Consider the following 16,444-nt stretch of genomic DNA (forward strand, 5'->3'; position numbering starts at 1 on the left):
GTGTTCACGTTTGTGCAAAGGTATCTCATGTGTTGAAGGACTGTTTGAGAAGATATTTAAGTCACATGGTACTTCACAAAAACGCAGTCTCTCCATGTCTGGTCTTTAATGTCTTTATAATGGGAAAGCAGGTGTTTGTAATGCTTGCTCCATTTGAGTATCCATTACTTTATGTCCCTCTTGAAAATATGGAACAGCATTGATTATATTACTTTATTGTTAATTGGTTGCAGTAAGTTAGAGAAGAGAGAGATAAAGACGTGATTTCTAAATAAAAAAAAAACCTATATGTGCCGTGACTCTTCCTCCATCAACTGCAACCCATTTTTAACATGTTGGATTGGAAGAGATGGTCCTGCAGTATAACTGCGAATGTCTTCAAATTAATTCACAAGATTTTGGTGGTTTTCTCTTAAAATGTGACATTTTGCATTGATAAAGTGTTACCAATTTCATCAAGTTTGTGCAGAAGTTTGTAAATATTGGCTGCTTGAGTTTTATTTTTCTGAGAATATGAGATTGTATGTAGATGTTGAACACAGTCTATTTATCAATGTGTTCCTGCTGCGGTACTGGGGAAAAATTGGAATTCCATTGAAAGCAATGGTATTTTTTCTTCTTCTGATAAATTAGGTGCAGTTTGTCTGCCCCGGTTAACATGGACAATGCCTTTTCACACCCAGAATCTAGAAATCTACAGTTGATACACTTCATGAACTTTAACAGGAACCAACATGAAATGTACATGTCCTCCTGAGGGTATTTTTTATTTATAGGATGAGGCTGGCAACCTTTGTTGCTCTTTGTTTAATGTTCCTAGAATCTGTAACATATTACATATTTCAGATGTTGGAACTCAAAAGAACAAAGACCAAGAACAAGACAAAGGAGTTTCTCAGAAAGCATTTTCAGATGATCAACATATGAAACGAGAACAATGCCTGACATTATTGATTAGTAGAATATTACATCAATTATAAGTTACATCGTGTAGTTAAAGAAGCTGCCAGACCACACCCAGGTAAATGCAATAACCCTAAGGGGGGGGGGGGGGGAAAGATGGTAACCCTTTGGGTGCCCAAAGGTCTGGCACGCCAGGGGCCCCGTGACGTAGTAGCGAAGTCAAAAACTACTTTCCTCGTTTTCGCAGAGGAGATTATGTTCTGCGCGCGCGCTAACGGGAAGAGGAGCAGAAGAGGAGCACAACGCCTCTTCCGTTCTGTCATCTGTGACCGAGCGATCACGTGAGTGGCGGAGGGTCAGTGGTAGGGTGGTCCCTCCGTCACTCATAGGGCTACTCCAGAAATCTGTGCTGTTTAATTAAAAAAAAAAAAAAAAACATATATATTTATATATTACTTGAACCGGATTTCAGGAGCTGAACCGATCACATGATCTTTGCAGTCGGACACAACATTACCTCCAGCGTCCGCTTTGCTCCAGCAGCCATTAGCCTGTGTATTCATTGTCGGTGGGAATTCCTTCCCAGCAGCTCGCTACAATTGGAATAATACAAATGAAATGCTCTGCAAGTCTGAAGCTGCAAACCTCTTGAGTATTTAATTTGCCTTTTTTTTTTTGTTTACAAAAAGCAGCAAAAGAAGTGACACAGGAAACGTGCAATGTTGAAACTGATCTCGCCACCCAACTTGCTTGTTCATCCAAATATTTCCAGTTTGCAGAATGAAGTCCTGTTTACAGGCGCTGAGCTGGGAGTGAATTAGCCTGCTATATTGTGCTACAGCTATTTGTTGGATTTTTAATGTGTGTTTAAAAGTGAAATCCCTGATACTCCTATATATGAAAACATTTTTTTCTTGTTAATGTCACTTTCCTATAAATCTTTAACGTTCTCTACAACAACTTCAAAATGTTTATGATGTGTCACTGCAGAGCGATCTACTTGTAGTATTTAAATGTTTATGGATAGATTATAACGGCTGCTATTTACCTCATACTGTAATCTTTTTTTACGAGTTTTATAGGCAGAATGTTTTTATAAATACAGGGTGCTGAATATTTTTAGAGGACTTTACTCTGGCTTCCTGGAAACATTTTGGGAGTGATTCTACTTTTAATAGCATAGTAAAAATGATACAATTCTTCAAGCATATTTAATATTACTTCTATTACTACCCCTAATTTTGATGTAGTGTTTGGAGTGTTGGTTGAGAAGAGAATCCTTGCTTGAAAGCAACAAAACATTAAGATTACATCTCAGATGTCACACAGGATAAACTGTTTGTAATGCACAACACATATATTGTTTTGTTGTCACCAAAAACAAATCACGTAAGTAATTTTTTTACATAGGAAACATATACTGTAGGACTGTTTTACATATGTGAGATAGCAAAGGCCACTTTTAAAGACTGTGGAGTTGTAGAGGTCCTTTGTACAGCTATAATAACAAAGAGGTTCTTTGCATGCCCCCTGCAGCAGTCCCGGGGTCCCGGTCTGCTCCTGGACCCCAGGTTATTGAGCCTGGGGTGGGGGAGGGAGGAGTGGGAGGGCTGAGACCCTGTGGGGAGGGAGGGGATGTTTCACCTGCTACACTTAGCAGGCTAGGCAGATACATCGTGCCTCATTTAGGGGCGGGCCTTACTTCTGGGTTCTGCCAGCCAGGATCTCTGCCGCCGCCGTGTCCGGTACATGCCCCCCGTCTCCTCTGTTCTGGTATGAGTTTACAAGGGCCCTTGCCACTAAATCATCACCAGAAAGGGCAGTGCTTGAGCTTGGCCTATCCACTAAAGCAGTAGGAAAACACAACCTGAAACGAGTGCACATTGTGTGGGCCGATATACAGTTATTTCCTGGTGTACAGTATGTGACAGGCTCCCCAGCCCAGTCTTTTTGAAGACAATCTGCTTCTAAGAAGGGAAAATACTTTAAAAAAAAAAACAAAACAAGATTTACACCCACACACAGACTACTCAATCATATGCCATTTAGCAGTGCTTGGTGACATCTCTGTTCATGTTTATACATCCAAAAGCTACGTTATAAAATAACATTAGAGAAGGCAGGTTTCACCGAAAATAAAATGTTTGCATTCAGCACCTGACCCTAAACTTTGCAATTCCTCACAGGTTTGGAAGTTCCAACAATGTGTGAAGTTTTGTGTATTTCTCCAAATATCTGCCAGCCATGGCAGGTTTAAGTTCAAAATAACACACACACTCCCACCCTATTGTAATCTGTAAGGTGAAATATAATTCAGAGATTTGTCCCGGGTCAGTTATTCATAATTAATCAAAGTAAAGGAGGCAGTTGCCTGGTTTGTCCATCAATTGGAAAAATACATTGGCAAAGTACGTCAATCTGTACCTATGGTTGAACAAGAACAGAAGAAATGGCCGGGGGTCTGTGTCATTGCCTAAAATTATTTCCAAGTGCTTTTCTGTTGTAATATGCCTGCCTGGCATTTTCTCTCATGTCTGCGGCGATATGAGGGATATGTAGACTTATAATTGCACGATGGTGCAGGTATATGTACTGTATTAAGAAGTGTGCGGTTTGCATTACTTTTGTTGATTTTCTTGGTCGGTTTCCTCCGCAATCTTAAAGGTGGCACAGGTAGTGTTTCTTGCGCCCAATTATAGCGCAGCAACACGTATCGTATCGCTAGAGCAATGCGCCATATTCTACAACATTGTAAATTACGGCAGCCACATTTACATTTTTATAATCCGGGACGCCGAAATCCAGTATGAAAGTGTAACATCATAACGGAGTGATGAATGATTTGCACATGCTTGGAGCTGCATGGTATCCCCCGCGTGACCGCCATTCTTTGCTTGTTATCCTCTCTGCGCTTGGCAGGACGGGGAAAGACTCGCACTGAACTAACAAGTAGCTGTGGCAGAAAGAGTAACGCGTATAGGGGTGGGTGTCACGGCATGAGATGACCAGGCAGTGTCCTAACTTTTTATTATTATGTACTATAATTCAGAAAGTTTGTTTGTTTGTCCGGCTATACAAATCCACACGCTTAATCCTAGAGCCCCCAAATTTAAGCTTAGCGTGCTATCTAATGGGATCAAAAGGAACAGCGTTAGTAGGGTTTTAGTATGTTTGACCCATAGATTCTTATCATGTGTGTGTATATATATATATATATATATGTATTATTGGGTGATTACCTTTTTTATTTGGTCTAACAATTTATGCCATAGGACAAGCTTTCGAGGGTTCTCCTCTCTTGCTTAGGTCAGCAGGTTAGGGTATTGCCGACCTGAGGAAGAGAGGAGAACTCTCGAAAGCTTGTCCTATGACAAACAGTACTGTACCTTTTTTATTTGGAGTTACAATTTATCACCTAATACTGAAGTACTCATTTATTCTGCACTATTGCAACTGGACTAACACGGCTATTTCCATTTTATATGATTGATCACAGATCACATTCCAGTATGCACTGTTTCAAAATAAAAACCCTTTTTAGGCTTCATTCATTGTAACACAGCCGGAAGAAGAGATCGAAAGCTCGCACAAATAAAAGCATTTCATTAGCCACAGAACGGTATCGTCTATTCGTTTTTGATTATTAAGCTCGGCTAACATGGTACAGATACCTCTACATCTCTCTCTCTCTCTCTCTCTCTCTGTATGTGTATATATATATATATATATATATATATATATATATATATATATGTATATATATGTATATATGTATATATGTATATACATATAGAGGTATCTTTGGTATATTTATGTGTACAAAGGTACAGCTATACATGATGTCTGCAACTCATTATGACGTCACGTGCCAGATATATAGTCTACCAGGTACAACATCCAGTGACTTACTTGCTTAAAGAAGTTGTGGATGGCGGATAGGAGGCGGCACAGGAGACGGGCGTCCCAGGACAGCAAGAAGAGGGTGGTTGTTATAGGGAGGGTCGTGGTCAGGGAGGCCAAGAGCAGGGTCTAGACAGGTTTGGGGAGGGGTATGTGGGGATCACACAGTTGTCACAGACATACCCCCCTCTGTGATTATTACAGTAATTTTAAGTTCAGGCATTTCACACCTAGGCGCAAAAATACGGAACATTTAATGGATCCCCACAGATCTTTCCATGACACAGGTTGAATGAAAGGAGGGACAATCCCATACACGGGACGTTTGGCAACCCTAGTATAAATACTCTGCATACATGTGGCCCGGTTGATACGAAATGCTAATTTTTAAAGACTGACCCGCACACACTTTTACAATCGGTGAGCACAATTGTAATAAGGAAAACTCTTCAGTCAAGAGTTAAAATTAGGGACAGATGAAATAAAGAATGCACCAATGTACAGAGAGCAATGTAGTGTGATTAATTTATACAGATGTAACTTACACTTATATTCCAGTGAGAATTAGCAGCAGTAATAAAAAAAAAATACCTCGACCATGTCCCAATTAGTGTGTGGTGAGAACAGTGGGGGTTACAGTCAAATTAGCTGTCAAACTTGGTAGAGTTGATGAGTGCAGCAGTCATTATTTGAGGCTATATTACAAGCGAGCTTTTTTATTTATTTTCCTGGATTTGTGGAATCGAGAAGATTTTCTTTTTACTCCAATGAATTCCTTTATGAACATTTAGTTGCATCTGTTTACACTTTTGCACCCACTGGTGCGCTCTTGCGGGTGTAATAGTGAGTTGTAGGCCTGCCCCTTTCTCGCACATGGTCGAGTCAAAACAAGAACCGCTTCCCACACTGGTGCGTTGTGTATGCCCCGCTGCAATGCGCCACAGGGACTAATAACGTAGGACTACTACATCTGAATGATTATAAAGTAGTAAAGAGGGACTCACTCATTTGCTTGTCATTACCCAGAATCCCTGGCTGCAGCGGAAGCACTGTTGCGATAATGAGGGAAAGACGCAGTTGCAGAACTGTCTTAGACATGGAAATGCACCCACAGGGTATTTTTATTTCTTATAAAGAAGTAAAGGAAATCTTCAGAAATCTTCAGGGAGATGGCAATCAATGCATCATCCATTTAAGGCGTACATGGGGTACATGAGATTGCCGATTTGTGGGGTTTGACATGGAAGCCCCCTTCACTTCAGTTGGGTTTCCGTGTAAGGCCGCATGGAAAAGCAGTCTCGGAGTTTAGAGACTATCGCCGTATTTATCAAAAAAGAGAAATCTTATTTGGCAGGAGTTTCAAGGGGGTTTTGCGGCAAAAGTGTTGTCAGATGGTGTCTAGGTAGCCGGGGTCCAGAGTTGCTGGCCACCCCAAAAATGTATCTGGGAATCAGGTCAGATTCCTGGGGACATATAGACACATCACCCCGGTCAAAATCCTCCCTTGAAAACAGTTACGTGACTCACCGCCAGGTTTCCCTGCTTCAGCACAGACCAGAAAGGTGAAGGGGGGCATAGGTATATGTGTATACCGGGTACAGTCAGGGGTCCCTAAGTTTGTGAGGGTCCCCCAGTATATGCGCCGGTTCCCCCGAACCAGTATAGAGGTTCTGCGGGTTACTTCAACCATATATGAGGTGGCGAGAGTTTTTATAAAACCTAAATCCTATTTTCACTAAAGGAAGGAGATACAGCTCTGAGAACGCACATAAGCGTTTTTAGTTCTAATTGAGTTTGTTTTTTTTTTTCTTAAGGGAATAAGCTACAGCTCTGGGAATGAACCTTAGCGTCTTTTCATTTTACTTTGGGACTTAGAAGACAAATAACGAAAAATATTTTGTGTTTCATAAAGGGGTAATAGCCCTGGAGGCTATAAAGTCTAAGTCAGGTTTGCAGTGTGTGAGGGATACGGCTAGTGGGAATAAAAGTATAGTGTTCCATTCTACCACTCATAGCCAAAAGACTTAGACAGGATAAAAGTGTAAAAGTATATTTTATTTAACGGGGATGTTTAAAATGTATTATGCTTATGCACTGTAAGATAAGCTGGGACTTTTAAAGCCAGTATTCTGAGTGAGCCAGGGGGCTATCAGGCTGTGGTGCCACTGTGTCTACTCAGGGTCCGGACTTGAAAGCCACAGATGCTGGCAGAGGTGTGAAGAACATTTGGGCATGATGGCCAGGTGAAGTACCCACGTCCTGTGATCAATACAAGCCGTTCCGGCAAGTATTCGCCTTCCCAGACTTGGAGGCACCTAGCCCAGCGGGTGTCTTCTGCCTGACAAGTGCCAAGGGTGGCAAACTCGCGCATGCCCTTGTTTCATTCAGAAGATCCACTTGCCCAGCTTCAGAAGACTGGTAGGCATCCGATTGGCTGGTTGTAAGGTTCCCACGCTGGGATTGGCTGTAGTATTTTGTGAATGAACTCCAATATACTATAAGAAACCCTGCAGCCAATCCGGTGTTGAGATCCTCTTAAGACTTTGAGCGCCAAGACTATAGCGGCAAATTCAAAATAACCAAAAGAGGCTCTTGGAGAAATAGATGCGAGCCGGCTTCAGAAATGTCAAGGCAAGACATTTTCTAAGTCCCGCTTTTCGGGGCCAAGTTCTGAGAAGAGAATGTAGCCGTCGCGGCTGGAACTACAAGCCGAAAAGAGTACCTGGACGTTTGGTGCTATCTCCCGGTCAAAGGATTTTGGTGTCTCCGGAGTGGATACAGCGTTGACGTCAGGAACTTCATGCCGATTTGAGTTCCTAGACATCTCGGGCTAAGTCCCGGTCAACTACAAACTTTGTTTTATGGACTGTAGAAGCTAGGAAAGTCTAGTTTTTCCCTCAGACCCCCCGTAAGGGTTTTTTTTTCTCTTCTAGTTTGTAATCCACAGTGTGTACATCTGTTTTAATGGAATAAATGACAATTTGTTTTATCATTTGGTTTTGCTCAGTGATACGATCCCGGTATTGAGGTGTAAATGCCTGGTCTCCCGTGACATAGGTCCATGTTTTTGAATGGAACCCCCCGCAGCTTAAACCTAAAGTGCCGCGTTCGCGTGCTACTGCAGGCACTGAGGTCTGCTACATCTATATACACATTGCTGCTATTCACATTTAAATGTAAGTGTTCGTGCAGCACAAAGACACAACCTTCCCATTTACAACAATAAAAGCCAATATTGTTATTGCAAGAGTAAAGCCGGCAACAGTGTTAATACACAATGAAATAGTCTTTGGGAATCATGTTTACTATGAATTATGAAAGTGATTTATGGGTCTTTTAAAGCAAAAAGGGAAAGCATTGAGCTCTAACATTCTTTGTGAACATTTTCTTGTTAAGGTCTAAAGGATTTTCACAGAGTAGTTAACAACTGCCCAGCAACAGCAGCCTGTGCTTGCAAGTCACTATTTTAGGCCACATCACATGTTTGTTACATAATTTCGTTTTACGGTTTCTCCACTGGTTGGAACAACCGGGAAACAGATCTGGGCCGTGCCCCTGAATGCACTGTGCCAATTCCATTGTGTGGGCAATCCACCCACCCTCCGTGTAGCTTAGTAACCTTTTTTTAATTGGTTACTTATTAAACAGAATTGATAAGCAACTCGTTCACTCCAGTTTCAACATGCCCAGTCTGCATAGAAGAACGGGGGCCTATGTCGTGAAATGTAAAGTGAATAAAATCTAAAATAAAGCTGAAGGGAGAAACAGGCATCCTTATGCCACATTGCATCAGACATGCATGGAAAAGAGGCATTTTTTTTTACAATTAGAATAGAACAGTATATTAGAATATACTTCCAGGAAGGGAAATATCTTGCCTTTGTGATCACAGAGGTAAAACTCTGTGCCTTGTTGTCACAGACAGCCTCGTTAAGGAAACCTGGTAGGACTACACAGTTGACATGCACCTGAAAGTTACTCATTTAGCGCTGAGCATCAACATGGCACGCTAATGACAATGACTAATTCTATAAACCAACATTATTCTGTATGCAGGGCATTCTGACATGATATTTAAAGAGGAATACAATGTTAAAGGTAATCACTTCTTCCATTCCTTAGAATAAACATACTGAATTATGTCATGGGTGACTGAACATACAGTGTAATGTTGTCTGAACACTATCCCAGCACTCCAACGCTCATTCTCTTTCATCTTTGCTGCTAATTGAGCCTGAAGTGATTTTTTCAAGGGTTAAAGCCGATATGAAAGTAAAGTCGCCCCTAATACACATGCTTGCAAGGTCTGCCTCCCCTGATTTTGGTTGTGGGCAAAAGTACAGAAAATAGATGTATGTACTTGCTCCCAACAACAAAAAGCATTGTGGATCCTCTCACCACACCAACACTGACCTCAATATTAATGGATTAGCTGGTGTGAATGTCACATTATCATTTCTGCATGATAGTCATACTGTATACACTTATTATGTGGCTGGTTTATTTTTGCCTTGGTTGAGTAAAACAAATAATTGGGACTTTTCCATAACAGATGTCAGTAACAGAGTTTTATTAAATGGAAATGTTTCTACTCATTAAATTGCCTAAAAAGTGTAAGGTTGGATATGGTAGCATATTATTGCATTTGCAAAAGTTAGTAGTTCCAATAAAGGTTGTCTGTATATCAAATGTTATGCAGTTGTATGCAATCTATTGATTGTTTTCATTGTGAACTGTGATATTCACTACTGTCTTATTTGCTGTACAGGTTGTTTGTGCAACATTATAAAATGCACATTGATAGTCTAATGTTCCCAGCCAACCTGCGTCTCATCCGTTTTCAGTGTCGCGTCATTTTACATGTATTATTCATCCAGCGGCAATGAATTATGAAGAAAAGTTAGTGCTTTTTAAAATGATTGTAAACTATTAAAATAGCAAATAATTTCCTTTTCTGTCTCCAGGGCAGCACAGTTATCTCTGTGCAGGAAGGAATGACTGCATCATCGACAAGATTCGGAGGAAGAACTGTCCTGCATGCAGATTGCAGAAGTGTCTCCAAGCTGGAATGAATTTAGGAGGTACAGTAATCAGCACAGTCTTTCAACACATGGTGAACTATGCTATCTATGATTGCAGGAGTGGCCAACTCCAGTTCTCAAGCGCCAACAACAGGCCAGGTATTATGGATATCGCTGCATCAGAACAGATTACTCACTCACTCATTCTGATTGAGCCACCTGTGCTGAAGCAGGGATATCCCTAATTCCTGGCCTGTAGGTGGCCCTTGAGAACTGGAGTTGCCGACCCCCATACAAGTGCATGCTTTTAGTCCCTCTTTGTCGTGGCCCAAGCTCCACCCCTTCTCCTGCGCACTTTTCTGCCTTCATCTCGTATCCTAGATTGTTCTCTCCTTGAACTTTTTTTGTACGATTGTAGTGGTATCATGACCCAACAGGTTACACAAATTGAGTAAACAACGGGCTGTTGTTATTGGTGTTGCAAATAATTTGTGCGACAAAATGGTCAAGACCAGCATCCTTTGGCAGCATGGGCAGTTTGAGGCAGAAAGCTATGGGACTAGATGGCCACAGTGAACCCTGGATAGCCACAGTGAACCCTGGATAGCCACAGTGAACCCTGGATAGCCACAGTGAACCCTGGATAGCCACAGTGAACCCTGGATAGCCACAGTGAACCCTGGCTAGCCACAGTGAACCCTAGCTAGCCACAGTGAACCCTAGCTAGCCACAGTGAACCCTAGCTCCCCACTTTCAGATTGCTAGTGCAAGGTGAGGTGCACATACTTGCACATTCAAATCAGGAAGGTTGGATTTTCACCCCTCTTGCTAATACCTGTTTATGGATTTACCGTCCTTGTGTACGTCTAATCTTTCTTTTAAACGTATTATCGCGTTGTGCTCAGTGGTGAGGACATGGACAGGGGGCGGCAGAAGCAGGAGGATGTTTTGCAAACGTCCTAATGGCCACACATTTGCCATGGGACAATTCCCGAACAGTTAAAAAGAAACAAGTTGAAAGCCATCAAAATGTACTGAATAAAATAAAACGTGGCTACACGTGGTGGTGGTAGACTGGTATGAAAGCCTGTGAATAAGTAATGTATCGCTGTACACTCATTTGCATGCTCCTTTTCAGTTGTTGAAACTATCTCCGCTGCAGTAACTAGCCCGTATCTCTGCTTTACCTCTGGTCATATGGCTTTAGGGAAATAGTTGACAAATAAAATTGCCATTCAACACTGGTAACTTCAATATAACTACTGAAGCAGATCCCTATTGTCTAGCACAGGGGTGCTCAACTTCAGTCCCCAAACAGGTCAGGTTTTCAGGATATCCAAGCTTAAGCACAGGTGGCTCAATCAGTCCCTGCTTCAGAACAGGTGGCTCAATCAGTCCCTGCTTCAGAACAGGTGGCTCAATCAGTCCCTGCTTCAGAACAGTCTTTGGGCCTCATGCAGAGAGCAGCGCTAATAGCAATCTCGCCATTTTCCGGCAAAAATCGAGCTAAAAGCAGCAGAAAAATGCAAGTTTCAAAAAAAGCGTCATTTTTTTTTTTCTTGAAATTCGCCGCGCGGCTGGAGAGAACAGAAATCTCTCCAGTGTTTTTTTCTGCCGTATGCAGAGAGCCGCAAACGCCATCTAGTGGCTGTTCGCGCCAAAAAAATGGCGCGATTTTCAACATTTTCCCTCTCCACCAAGCAGCTGGCGCTCTGCGGCCGGTGGAGAGGGAAAAAAAAAATCGATTTCTTTCCCACTAGTTTCAACAGCGCTCATAGCGCTGGTTGAAACTCTCCATATGCAGAAAGGCAGTTTTATGCCCTTTCTGCATATGGAGAAAAAAACTCTCCATTACTGCTACTTTTTTTTAAACTCTCCAATTTATTCTAGCGCTGCTTTCTGCATAGGCCCCTTTGACTGAGCCACTGATTGAGCCACCTGTGCTAAAGCTGGGATTTCCGGAAAACCTCACTTGTTGGGAAGGGCTTGGGGACTGGAGTTGAGCCCCCCTGCTCTATCTAGCACAATATATATTTTCCGATCTGTTACATTTGAGTGAATTTAGTTAAACCGTGCGTTGACTCAATATTTTTCTTGCCTTCCCGATACAGGGGTAATCATTAAAACTAAAATTGCAGGTTTTGAGATCTCAAAACAAGCTTCTGTTTAGTGACATGCGCAGTAATTAAACCCGACCACTGGGGAAATATGATGTATATTCTACACCAAATGTGCAACAGGTACTGTGTGTGTGTGAATTGTGGTATTTTTTTCCTGATGCAGGATTGAGTGAATCTGAACTTAGTTTACAAGTGTGGGTGGAGCTGTGTGGTTTTTGTGGACTTTTGAGAAGAGAGAAATTGGCTTTCTTGCCCGATGGCTTTATTATTCTGCAGACACACAAAGATGGTAAAAGTACAGTAGCTTTCTCTGTAGTTCATATAATAGTGTCATATTTAAGGATCTTTTTTTTCCCCCTTGAAGGGTACAGTAACTGGTGACTCACATAGTGCTTATAATTGTAAAAAAAATGTCTGTTGCTATGAGATACTGATTTCCTAGTCTGAAGAAGAGACATATGTGGCCTTGAAAGCTCCTGTATAATTGTATGGTGATCTAATTATAGATTTCAGTGCAAGAATCCTACAGCTGCACAAAGTCTTGCGTTCATGTTTGTATATCATGTTTGTATATTTTCCTGTAAGTATTGTCAGTCTTGTTTTAAATAATTGACTGATAAACAAAATATGGGCTATATTATACCGACAAGCCAAAACTGTTAATGAATATCTGTTATAGATGCAGCTGCTTTGTGAATGACCTCCATAGGCAGCAGTGAAGGTTACAGAACAGTTGCATAGTTTCTGCCTTTCTGTACTAGGTTTGAAGCAGGGGTTCTCCGGAGCTGAACCGCATTAATTCATTTTAAAGCTTTGGGGGTCCCCTGCTTCCCGAGATACATACCTCCAAAGGTGCCCCGGTGCTGTGCCATCTAGGACGAACAATGTGGCGGTGTAAAGGTCCCGCGCCACGCGGGCCAATAGGAAGGCGCACCGCCATCCATTGCAGCTTCCTATTTGTTCAAGTAACGCGCGACCTTTACCTGCATGAACAACCGGGGCACCTTCCGAGGGGTGTGTACCTCGCAAAGCCTGGGGTCCCTGGAGATGAAATTAATGCGGGTCACCCTCCCCAGAGTCCCTCTACGTTCCACCTATGAGGGAAAAAACATTTTTGTTTTGCATGACATGTTCCTTTATACCTTCGATATATTCCGTGTTGCCACCTTCTACTGAAGGCCAACCCGGAGGGGGGGAAAACCCCTTACTTGGCGGCATGGTGCGGCGGTGTCTCCCGGCATCCTGCTGCAATTCCCCCTCCCAACTGCAGTGAACATGGCTGCACGGCGTCAAATGACACGGTGTTGCCATGGCAACCAGACGCGACGTGACACCATGACGCGCCGCATTGCCATGGCAAAGTGACGCCGCATAGCGTCATGCCGTCACGTAGCGTCCAGTTGCCATGGCAATGTGGTGGCATTTGATGCCTCGCAGCCATGTTCACTGCAGTTGCAGGGGGAATTGCATGAAAATAACGGAGAATGCCGGAGACGCACCACACCGCACCCCTCCGCCACCCGGAAATTGACAGTGGCAACCCATAGCCCGGAGGTAGGTGTCCGAAACCCGGGGTCTCCGGGTCAAACCCGGAGAGTTGACAACCCTGGTATATTGCATACGAGAAAAGGCACGCATTTTAAGCATTTTTCATAGAAAATGCTAGTTAGACAATAGAAAATATAAATAAACATACGATAGGACAATCTATTTTCATATGCAGTAGGACAAGAGTGGCATATCATTGCAAAGACTCAAGATATGCATCTTTACTGCAGCATACATTAACCTGACTAGATGGCATTTTTCTGTAAATGAATAAATATCTGCAGAATGATCAACTCAAAATAACCTCAATCTTCAACCTGAACTAAATGTGTGCCAAGTAATAAACTCAACATACCAGTAGTAATTGTATAGTTACTGGTATTTTATTTATTTATAAAATGTATTACCAGGAAGTAATACATTGAGAGTTACCTCTCGTTTTCATGTATGTCACAGGCATTTAGGTATGCTGACAAGTACATGGTTACACCTATACCTATTGTCTCAAGTTATTTTACATATGGAAATAAAGCTTCCAGCACAAGGAAACAACGGTTTGTTTGTTGTTGTTTTGTTTTTTTTACAAAATACATTTACATAAACACAAATGAAATAAAACTACTAACTTCAAGTTGCACCCCTATAAAAAAGACCCATACACATAAGGGCTGGAGCACACACAGCGATACACGACGTGCCCGCGCGCGTTCATCACCGACCCCTGGCGGCCAATGGTAGTGTTCATTGTTGAAACTACCATTGGCTGCAAAGCACGGCGTCGCTGGAGTCTTTCAAAACTGTGATTCCAGGCTGCAGCAGCGCGACGTCAGTTTCAGCAGCCAATCAATGTCCAGACGTTTTCATTGATTGGCTGCTGAAATTGCTGGGTGACGGGGGGAACGGGGTTTATTATTTTATTTATTATTTATTCTCACATATTTATTATTACATTATTTATTTATCCGCCGCCCACTTGCTCCCCCGCCCGCCCGCTCGCGGATCATTCCGTCTGCTGGGGATGATCACATATCTCCCAGCAGACAGAGGCGTGGACGCGCGAATGCAGCCACGCAGCGTTGCGAAGCCCCGTGTGTGCTCGAGCCCTTATCATGCAGAGATGAGAAACGTGCTGCTAAACACAATAGCAACATTGCATGACCTTCAAAATACTGTATAGTCTTCAAAAGATATTTGCTTCTGAAACATGCACAGAGTAAGAGGAGAAAGGATAGAGAAGTGGCATTCTATGGAAATAACTGTATGTGATTCATTTTTAATAAGAGGATATGGAAAGATACCTTATTGTAATCATTCAAATAAACACTTTCTGTTATCATGACGACCTGAAAGCTCCTTGCACAATTAAGATACGCTTGCAAGGTGATCAGTGATTTAGCCACAGCCGTAAAACGCTCTTATTTTTTTTATTAATGATGCAGAAACCTGACATACTCGATCCCTACTCCTACTTTAATATAATATCCCTTATTATCTTCTGCAATTTCACCTTAAATGCTCTTTCCAAGCAAGGCTGGGTAAGATGAATACTTGGGCATTATTAGTATGAAAGAGGACTTTATTAAAAGAATTTTACATGTTCTTGTGTTCTTCACAATTTACACGATTAGTGGTTCTGAATCATTTCAGACCTTTTTAAATAAGAATCCTTATATATTATTTTGCAGCTTATAAATAAATAACTGAATTTGAAGATTAGTAACTCGGTGATCTAATTAAACGAGTATAATTTATATCCTATATCACAGTGCTGTGTTCTGAAAATTTTAGTCTTGAACAATTTAATATGAATGTTCTTTCAGGTAAAGGTGAAAGTTCACAAAACAGAAGCTAGCATAACGAACACCTCTAATGTTGCAGCGTGCTATGTTCAGACTTTTTTTTTCAACCAGCATTTAAGATTTTCCCATTAAGAAAGCTTAGCTTCAAATTCTTGACCGTCAGCAGGAAATCACTAATTGGCACGTGGACGACATTTTTCCCATATGAGGGAGAAGTGCTGCTATGGAACTGTTATTCTTCAATTTATCACAAATGAAAGGGATCCCAAAAAAACACTAACATATGTAAGACTTCAGAAACCTTTCACATTAATAATTCACTTTTTAAAAGTGTCTTGAAGAAAAGGCCAAAAATAGTTTTTCAACTTACATGTGCACATAAAAATATGTGGTGAACCTTGCACCCACCTAGTGGCTACCACACTTTGCTAGTGAGCCCACATTCAGCTGGTGACTCTCATACACCATAGCTTATCCTCCCACTTGCATAGGGACCAACCAGAACACTAGGTAACTCCACACACACCTAAAATATACATTTAGTGATCTTCACATGGCCCCAGTTACAACACTTTTTTTAAGTGTGGAAAATAGCTGAAGCGCTCAAATGCAGGTATAATATCAAAAATAATAAGCCAAACCACTAGACCAGGGTACTAACAATTGATATAGTACCTATTGTGTGATATTATGGGTACTATCCTCCTGAAGACAGGTGGTGTGTGGTACAACCCACTCACCATCAGTCTCATTGGCAGGTTCCCCTGAAAAATATACAAATACTCACATCCTGGTAGGGCAGGCAGGCAGGCTGTGCAGCTACTCAATGCAATACAGGGAAAAAGGAAACCAAAAGCGCACCAGCACAAACGGAGCAGGAAGGACCCAAAACAAAAAATGATTAAAAGGGCAGTTTAATGTGACAAAAGACCCATCCAACGTGTTTCGAACGTCACAGCGTTCTTTTTCAATGAAAAAGAACGCTGTGACGTTCGAAATGCGTTGGATGGGTCTTTTGTCACGTTAAAGTGCCCTTTTAATCATTTTTTGTTTTGGGTCCTTCCTGCTCCGTTTGTGCTGGTGCGCTTTTGGTCTCCCTTTTCACTTTTTTTAAGTGAAATGTTGTTGCAGGCACCTACAAAAATTTCGCTTG

At 41.8% G+C, this 16,444-nt stretch overlaps 1 protein-coding gene across 4 annotated transcripts in view; it reads left to right on the forward strand.

The window, feature by feature from the left end:
- NR3C2 (nuclear receptor subfamily 3 group C member 2) overlaps positions 1 to 16,444 on the forward strand; it is a 272,459-nt gene that overhangs the window by 202,629 nt on the left and 53,386 nt on the right. For all 4 annotated transcript variants that reach the window (XM_075613836.1, XM_075613827.1, XM_075613808.1 and 1 more), the window contains one exon: positions 9,768 to 9,884. In XM_075613836.1, coding sequence (XP_075469951.1) covers positions 9,768 to 9,884 — 117 coding nt within the window. The remainder of the gene's footprint in view (positions 1 to 9,767; positions 9,885 to 16,444) is intronic.

Source organism: Ascaphus truei, chromosome 1 (assembly GCF_040206685.1).
Source record: "Ascaphus truei isolate aAscTru1 chromosome 1, aAscTru1.hap1, whole genome shotgun sequence".
In the NCBI taxonomy this organism is placed as follows: domain Eukaryota; kingdom Metazoa; phylum Chordata; class Amphibia; order Anura; family Ascaphidae; genus Ascaphus; species Ascaphus truei.